This window comes from Macaca nemestrina, chromosome 11, assembly GCF_043159975.1.
Source record: "Macaca nemestrina isolate mMacNem1 chromosome 11, mMacNem.hap1, whole genome shotgun sequence".
NCBI lineage: Eukaryota > Metazoa > Chordata > Mammalia > Primates > Cercopithecidae > Macaca > Macaca nemestrina.
This window is the reverse complement of record NC_092135.1, coordinates 20,685,122-20,694,673: the sequence shown is the minus strand read 5'-3', so window position 1 is coordinate 20,694,673 and position 9,552 is coordinate 20,685,122. Positions and strand designations below refer to the sequence as shown.

Here is a 9,552-nt window from a genome sequence, read left to right as displayed (position 1 = left end):
GAGGGGAGGGCATCTCTTACCCGCGTTACTGAGGAGGAGGAGGCGGTTGGAGCGCGGCGCGGCGGGGCGACGGCGGGGCTGGGTGGGTGCAAGTAAGAGTCTTACGAAAGGGAATTAACCCCATCACCAGCCCGGACACCGGCTCCAGCGGCAGCCGCGGCTGGCAGAATCCCGCCCCTTCCCACCACGCACTAGCCCCGCCTCTTCGTTCTCTTTGAGCGGCAGCCGACTACTCATAGGTTGTACGTCCCCGGAGTGACTTGGGTGTTGCCCAATCACGCTTGAAAAAACTGCCTTCTCTCCACCCCTTTACCTCCTCCCAGGCCTCAGAGAGCCTTGCCAAATCTTCCTCCAACCTCAAGAGAAAAAGAACCAATCCGTGATAAGTAACCGCCCTTGAAGGGCGCAAAAGCCAACCAATGGTAAAACTAGGAGGACAGCCATTTTGCCCACTTGTAAAAGAGCTACCTTTTCCCACGAGTTGGATCCTGAGGTGAGGGAGTTTCGTGAGTTTTTACTGACTCGAGGTATTTAAAAGACAACCATATTTCCTCAGGGGGTATTCATAGTGCTTTTTAGGGGTAAAGGAAAATTATCCTCCATGTGGGGCGAAGTGAGGCATGCTGCTTAAGGGCTTGGCTCCTCCCCTTAGCGCTAACGGGTTCTGAAACGAACACCTGGTTTCTCCAGCGTCAGTGGCGGAGGGCGGGTCAGTGCTCTTTTCGACCTGGAGTGGACTACAATTCCCAATACGCTTTTCCCCTGCTCATACCCTCTCCTCCGTTCACCTGTCGCGGTGGTTGGCTGGAATTGTAGTTCCTGAGAGGTACCCATGCCGCCGCCTCAGCCAATGAAAAGGGACAGAGTTTTGAATGACTTGGAATTAGGGAGGAGAACGAGTTGTCGCGAGGCTATACTGAGCCCTTTTCGCAACCCTAGCAGGAGAGAAATGATGGAAGAAGGGTAAGCAGAAGAGTTTCCTCAAAACACCATACGGGTTTTAAATTATTAGTACGTATTTGAACTCGTCTACTTTCACGTAGTCCCGTTGAACGTCACTTCCGCTTAGGGGCGGACACGTCCCAAACCTGTGGCGGGAGTTGGAGATGCTGCGGCGAATACGCCAGGTGTGACTGTTTGGAAGTGGCGTGGCGGGCAAGTCGCTAGTTTCTTGCATGGGAGATAAAAAGTTGAACGGAATTTAATGGCATTTTAAGAAAGAGTGGGTGACATGGGATGGGGGTAATTCCCAGGGCCCTCATACTGTCTCCACCCCGGCCTTCAATCCCGGGCGTCTCGGCCTGCTGGCTCTTAGATTGCACGGCTAAATTTGTAGAAAGTACCTCTAATGCCTTTAGTCTTCGCGTGGTCAGTTCGAACTGTAAAGACAGGGCTCCGAAGTTCTGAACTAACTCCTCCCACATTTACAGACACACTTTTTTTTTTTTTTTTCTTTTGAGACGAAGTCTTGCTCTGTCGCCAGGATGGAGTGCAGTGGCGAGATCTCGGCTCACTGCAACCCTCGCCTCCGGGGTTCACGCCATTCTCCTGTCTCAGCCTCCCGAGTACTGGGATTACAGGCGTGCGCCACCACGCCTGGCTAATTTTTTTGTATTTTTAGTAGAGACGGGGTTTCACCGCGTTAGCCAGGATGATCTCGATCTCCTGACCTCGTGATCTGCCCACCTTGGCCTCCCAAAGTGCTGGGTTACAGGCGTGAGCCACCGCGCCCGGCCCCAAACACACTTCTAAAGTCAGCTTTGAAGGAAAAAAGTCACATAAAAGGGCTTTTCTGTTTTTAGGATTGATAATCAAGAGTGGCCCCATCACCATTCTTTGAATAACGACCATTTATTAAACGAGTGGCGGACAGGCGCGGTGGCTCAGGCCTGTAATCCTAGTACTTTGGGAGGCCGAGGCGGGCGGATTACTTGAGGTCAGGAGTTCGAGATCAGCCTGGGCAACATGGTGAAACCCTGTGTCTACCAAAAAAACACACACACACATTAGCGGACGTGGTGGCAGGGATCTGTAGTCACAGCTACATGGGAGGCTGAGGCAGGAGAATCGCTTGAACTTGAGAATCGCGCCACTGCACTCCTGCCTGGGTGACAGAGCGAGACTCCATCTCAAAACAAAATCAAAAACAAAAAACGTGACCACAGGGTGCCAACTATAATACACCGATGAATAAAGGCATCACTAAAAGGGTTAAGGAACCCACAGCCTAATAATCTTAGCACGGTCAGGCCCTGGATTATGCCTCCTTCAGAGTTCAAGGGTGACTGTATAAGGTCCCCAGGAAAACTTATTGAATAAAGGAGATGCAAGTTACAGAAAAGACTTTTTCCCTCCCTATGCGTGTGCCCTTTATTCTTAAACTCTTATCTTTATTATTTTGACTGAGACTTTCTCAGATAAATTCTAATTCAGTTTACTACATGATTTTACTGAGATTTTCTCTTATAAATCCTCTTGTATTTATGGTATGAGCGCTTACACTGTATAGACTTTGTGGGTAGAGCAGTGCCTAAAAAGACAGGCGCCTTGTCCAAAAGTTGTGAGGAAGAGAGAGGCTAAACAAAATTGTAATGTCACTTACTCTTTTTATCTCTCTCTAAGTGAAGTCTTTAGTCACATTTTGTATGTTTACATTCTCTTTACATTCTACCTTTGGATTAAAACAAGCACGTTTTCCTCTTTGCATTATTTTTACTAAAGCACTAATAAATCTGTGTCCAATACTCATGAGTGATGTTTATATACAAAGTAGATGGTAAATTTTATAGTGTAATCCTGCTAGATATAGGAATGTAACCATACCTTGCAGCAAGACATTTTTGTAGATCTACCAGGCAAAGTGTTGTCTCTTGCTTTTTAATGCAATTAGGATATTCAGTGATAATTTAGCAATGCAGTCTTCTGTAGATGCTTAGTTTTTTTTTATTTGTTTGTGTCGGGAGTTCTTCAGTGTAAATCGAGTCACTAAACAGTAATGATGGCCATCATTTTACTGAGTTTCATTTGAGCCAGAAATGATGTTTTGTGTGATAAGTACATTTTCCTTGCAACAATCTGTTAAGTCTTCTTGACATTTTTATAGTTGAAAAAAGTGAGGCTCAATGAAGTTAAATAAGAATTGTAGAGGTCTGACCTGGTGGCTCACACCTGTAATCCCAGCACTTTGAGATGTCAAGGCAAGAGAATCACTTGAGTCTAGCAGTTCTAGACCAGCCTGGGCAACATAGGAAATCTCGGTCTCTACAAAAAATAAAATTAGCTGGGCTTGGTGTTGCATAGCTGTGGTCCAGCTACACAGGAGGCTCAGGTGAGGGAATCGCTGGGACCTAGGAGGTCAAAGCTGCAATGAGCTGTGATTGAGCCACTGCACTCCAGCCTGGGGCAACACAGGAGACTCTATCTCAAACAAGCAAACAAACCAACCAACCAACCAAAAAAAAGAGCTTTAAAGTCTGAGGCCCCTTTTCAATGAATATGAATTGAGATTCATATCCAGGCCTGTCTTGATTCCTGAACTCTTAACGACTGTTCATTTTGCCTCTCAAATTTTTATTAATCCTTCAACATGTGCCAGACACATAGTGATGAGGGAAACAAAATTCCATCCCAGGATTCTGGAGCCAATGGTGGCAGTCACTTCCTCTTTTAAGCCATCTTTTGCCATGTACTTAATACTTAGTCCACACAAGAAAATATAAAAAAGAAAGTAAAGGTCATCTGCAATCCTATTACCTAGAGATGCCACTGTTTACACATACCTCTGTCTTTAGTTACAGATATGGACACATGTTTTATGATATAATGCTTTGCTTTTTTTATATTGAAAAAACTTGCAAGAATGGGCTATGGGTATCAGTATTATCATTTTTGATGGCTACTTTATTGTATAGCTGTAGCATGACCAGTTCCCTGCTGGTGGGTATTTACATTGTTTTCAATTAATAATTTATTTTTTATTGTGTTAAAAACGCATAACACAATTTATCAACTTAATTATTTTTTTTCTTCTTTTATTTTGAGACAGAGCCTTGCTCTGTCTCCCAGACTGGAGTACAGTGGCTTACTGCAACCTCTGCCTCCTGGGTTCAAACGATTCTCATGTCTCAGCCTCCTGAGTAGCTGGGATTACAGGCCTGCACCACCATGCCTGGCTATTGTATTTTTAGTAGAGAGGGGGTTTCACCATGTTAGCCCACGCTGGTCTTGAACTCCTGACCTCAAGTGCTCCACCCACCTCAGCCTCCCAAAGTGCTGGAATTACAGGTGTGAGCCACCGTGCCTGGCCATCTTAACCATTTTTAAGTGTATAGTATGACCCTGAGTCTTCTCTGAGGCCCCACGAATGGGTGCCAGATGATTGTTGACAAAAAGAGTCAAACTCTGTAAAATATGAGGCGATTTATACTGACCCAAATATGAGTGACCATGGCCCCATGACACAGCCCTCAGGAGGTCCTGAGAACATGTGCCCAAGGTGGTTGGGTTACAGCTTGGTTTTATGTATTTTAGGAAGGCATGAGACATCAATCAAATACATTTAAGAAATACATTTGTTTGGTTTAGAAAAGCAGGACAACTCAAAGTGGGGACTTCCAGGCTATAGGTAAATTTAAACATTTTCTGGTTGACAATTGGTTGAGGTTGTCTGAAGACCTGGGATTGACAGAAAGGAATGCTCAGGTTAAAGATAAAAGATTGTAGAGACCAAGTTTTACTGTGCAGAGGAAGCTCTTAGATAGCAGACTTCAGAGAGAGCAGGTTGTAAATTGTTTTTTATTGGACTTAAAAGGGTGTCTGGCTCATAGTTGATTATCTCTTGGATTTGGGAAGGAAGGAAAACAAAGTGGGAAGGGGATTCGCTATAGAATATGGATTTTTCCTACAACAGGCTTTGCAGGACAATTTTAAGGTATGGCAAAGAAATATATTTTGGTGTTAAACGTTTCTTCCTTGTCTCATAATGTTAGGCCAGAGTCAGATTGAAAAGTAAATCACAATATATAGGGTCAAATAAAACCCACCTAATAAGAATTTATGGTTTGTAGGGCATGACTCCCTAGACCCCTTAGGTAGGAATTTGGGTAAGATTAAAAAAATCAGGTTGGGTGCGTTGGCTCACACCTGTAATCCCAGCACTTTGGGAGGCCGAGGCAGGTGGATTACTTGAGGTCAGGAGTTCAAGACTAGCCTGGCCAACAAGGTGAAACCCCGTCCCTACTAAAAATACAAAAATTAGCCTAGTGTGGTGGTGTGCACTTGTAATCCCAGCTACTCAGGAGGCTGAGGCAGGAGAATGGCTTAACGGAGGCTGAGGTTGCAATGAGCCGAGATAGTGCCACTGTACTCCAGCTTGGGCGACACAGCGAGACTCCATCTCAAAAAAAAAAAAAAAAAAAAAAAAAAATCAGAGCTTAGTCCACAAGTACAATTAAATGTACCTTGTGCAATAGATCTCTAGAACTTTTTCATCTTGCAGATGTGAAATTCTATACTTACCAAACAACAACTGCATTTCCCCTGTATCCTTTGCCCCACAGCCACCATTCTATTTTGTTTCTGAATTTGACTACATACTTTAAATACCTCATATAAAAGTGGAATCATGTAGTACACTATTTGACTTTTTGTGGCTAATTTATTTCAGTTTCCATAATGTCTTCAAGGTTCATCGGTGCAGAGCATGATAGGATTTCCTTTTTTTTTTTTTTTTTTTTTTTGAGACAGAGTTTTGCTCTTGTTGCCTAGGCTGGAGTGCAGTGGTATGATCCTGGCCCACTGCAACCTCCTCTTCCTGGGTTCAAGCGATTCTCCTATCTCACCGTCTTGAGTAGCTGGGATTACAGGCACACACCACCACGACCGGCTAATTTTTAAATTTTTGGTGGAGACGGGGTTTCGCTATATTGGCCAGGTAGGTCTCGAACTCCTGACCTCAGGTGATCTGCCCGCCTCGGCCTCCCAAAGTGCTGGGATTACAGGCGTTAGTCATTGTGCCCAGCCCAATCCTGTTTTCATTTCTTTCGGATATGTACCCAGAAGTGCGATTGCTGAACAGATTAGGTTTTATAGGTAACGCTGTCATGTGTGCTCTCTTTGTATGCTTCCCTGATTATCCTTGAATCTAACCTTTTAGAAGTAGGTTTATTTAGCCACAAATACTCTGTGATCTCTAAGTTGCTCTTCAGAAAGGATGTTCCCATTTTCTTTCCTACTAATGGTGTTTGAGATCACCCATTCCCCGTGTTTTACTCTATTCAATCTGATCGTAAACAGCGATGGCTCACTATATTTCATTTGTATCTAGTTGAATTCTATTGATTGTGGAGCATCTTTCTTATGTTTATTATCCTTTGGTGTTGTCTCTTTTAAGTAGCCTGTTGCTGTCATTGTCTCTTAATATTTTTTAAAAATTACTGCATAGGCTGTTAATTCTTTGTCACATATTTCTCACGTCTTTACTCCCATTTTGAAATATCTTTTAACTTTTTAATTTTTTTCTTAGAAGTTTAAATTATTTTAATGTCCAAATCTATCCATCTTTTTTTTTTCTAGCTTCTAATTTATTTGTGATGCTTAGAAATGCTTGCCCCACCCCAGATTAGTAAAAAATACTATGTATCTGATTAAAACTTTTTTTGTATTTTATAATTTAGCTGTAATTTTTTTGGTATAAGGAACAAAATAAAAATCTGTTTTAGGCTAAACCCGATACCATTTAGTAAATTATCTCTCCACACCCATTAATTTAAAATATCATTTTATCATATTCACAATTCTCATTTATACGTGGTTCTTTTTGGACACTGTTCTTTTTCATTGTTCTCTCTTTTCTTTAACTTGTACCATACCCATTATCTTAATTTCTGTAACTTTGTAATAATATGTTTAGGTGTCTAGAGGTAAGGTGTGCTCCCGCTCTTCTTTTTCCGTCATTTTCTTGTTATTTTCAGCTGTTCTTGTAATCTATTAGATTTTTGTCAAGTTAAAAATCTCTGCACTTTTATATTTTAACAAAATGCAAGTTTGACATTTATATAGATACCAAATGTGACTTCTTAAAGAAAGCCAAATATTTCATTTCATAGTAACAATACAGAATTTTTCATGGGTGTCATCGAGGCTCAACGGGTCATTCTATTTTTGTTAAAACATATTTCTATTATAGAATTCTACAGGCCGGTCGCGGTGGTTCACTCCTGTAATCCCAGCACTTTGAGAGGCCGAGGCGGGTGGATCACCAGAGGTCAGGAGTTCGAGACCAGCCTGACCAACATGGTGAAACCACATCTCTACTAAAATACATAAAATTAGCCAGCTATGGTGGTGCATGCCTGTAGTTCCAGCTACTCAGGAGGCTGAGGCAGGAGCTAGAACCCGGGAGGCTAGGGTTGCAGTGACCTGAGATTGTGCCATTGCACTCCAGCCTGGGCAACAAGAGCGAAACTCTTTGTCAAAACAAAAAAAAGAATTCGACCAAAATGGTTACAGTTTAAAAGCCCATCTTATTTTTTAAATTGTATAATCACTTTTTAAATACAGACAGTTGTATTTTGTAGCTGGCTTCCAGGAGAACCTGATAACTTCTAAATGCTCATCTCTAACTTATAACTATTTATCCCACTGTACTTCACAGCCTTCTCCAAGTACTTCAAATTCAGCATGTCCCAAATCATAGCCCATAATCTTTACCACTAAATCTGTTCCTCCTCTCTCTATTCTCTCGTTTGTTTATTTGTTCAAGGAATATTTATTGAGCATCTACTCAAAGAGGTACTGAATAATCAAGACTGTAGGCTGGAGTCTGCCTAGGCTTGATTCTTTGTTGTGTCATTTATTTGTGTTACCTTGGGCAGATTAATTGACCATCTGTGTCTCAGCTTCCTTATCTGTAAAATTGAGATAATAAGAATACGTACCTTAGAGGCTCTTGTGAGGATCAAATGATTTCATATATGTAAAACCCTTAAAATAGTACCTGACACATAATAAGTGTGTGTTGCTTTTTTATTAATATTGTTTCTGTTAATCAGGCTGATGCTAGGTGCTAGAGCCCTGAAATAAAACCATAAGGAAGTCTGTGGTCCCTGATTTATGAAGGCATTCTAACAGAAGTGAGAGACAAAATTGCCAATTACAGTAAATATTTTAAGGAAACCAAGTGGTATTAAGGGAAATTTAGAGGAGTCCAGTTGGGAGCTATTGTGCTAATCCTGTTGAGCGGTGATGATGGCTTGGGTTTGGTGATAGCAATGGAACTGGGGGAAAAAAAAGGATAGACTTGAGATACATTAATATTTTGGGAATAATGGATAATAAGTGGATTCAACTTGGTGGTTTAGGGAAAGGGAGAAATCAGGAATGAAACCGGTTTGAGTAACTTGCATGGTTGTACTATTTACTGAGACTACAGGGGCACACAGGTTTGGTGAGAAATCAAGACTGGTTTGGGACATTAAAGCTAAAAATGTCTGTGAGATATCCAAAGTGTCAGGTAGGTAATTAGATATAGGAGTCTAAAGCCAAGAGATTATGAATTGTATTACCTGGACTATTTGTGGTAGCCTTCTAAAAAGTTATCCCTGCCCCCACATTCATTTTTCTGAAGTTGACAAAGAAATCTTTGTAAAATAGCAACCTGATTACACTTTAAAAATTGCTTCCAATTCCTTACAGAGAAAAGTCCAAACTCTTAGCATGGCACCTCCTTGACTTGGCCTGTTTTTACTTCTTTACTGCATGTCACGAGGATCTTATTCTTTAGCTATACTAAACTGCTTAGGATTTTCTAAAACTTCTTTTTTCTTTTTCTTTTGAGATGGAGTCTCACTCTGTCGCCCAGGCTGGAGTGCAGTGGCGCGATCTCAGCCTGGCTAATTTTTGTATTTTTAGTAGAGACAGGTATTCACTATGTTGGCCAGGCTGGTCTTGAACTCCTGACCTCAGGTGATCTGCCTGCCTCGGCCTCCCACAGTGCTGGGATTACCCGCATGAGCCACTGTGCCTGGCCAGATTTTCTAAAATCTTTATGCCTTTGCAACTGTGGCTTCTTTCTCCCTGTTGGGGAAACCAGCCCCACACCACCCAGCAGGTACTCCAAGTCCAGCAGAGACAAAGGAATTAAAAAGAGAGAGTTTAAAAGGCAAGTCCAGGGGACTGCAGCGTAGGAGGCTTTCTCAAAGCCCTGAGCTCTCGGCCTCCATCAAATTTACTGGTTTACAAACTCTTTGTTCTTAGGGCAAATGGGAGGGGTAGGAAAGGAAGAGGAAAAGGATTAATCGTTCAATAAGATGTATAGCAGTGGCGGTTTCTGTGAATTTCCTCGAGCCAAGGCGTGAGAAATATGTGAATTGCGAGAGATCTTCTAAAATTTCCTAGCGTAGTGGTTTACAGAAAGAAGTCACCCAATAAGTGGGAATTATTTTATCATTAGACTGAAAACAGTTGCCTGTAGAAAGAAAGTTTGCAATATTCTTCATTTTAAAGTAATTGGAGGCTGAGGTGAAAGGATTGCTTAAGGCCAGGAGTTCCAGA

General features: G+C 42.1%; 1 protein-coding gene across 6 annotated transcripts in view; it reads left to right on the top strand.

Moving 5' to 3' along the window:
• Positions 1 to 368: 368 nt before the first annotated feature.
• Positions 369 to 9,552, top strand: part of LOC105492641 (zinc finger RANBP2-type containing 3) — a 294,136-nt gene continuing 284,952 nt past the window's right edge. Inside the window, exon 1 of one of the 6 annotated variants that reach the window (XM_071072653.1) lies at positions 369 to 493. In XM_071072653.1, the coding sequence (XP_070928754.1) occupies positions 420 to 493 (74 nt within the window). In that variant the 5' untranslated portion in view covers positions 369 to 419. The other 5 variants (XM_071072657.1, XM_071072652.1, XM_071072651.1 and 2 more) reach the window with 5 other exon arrangements.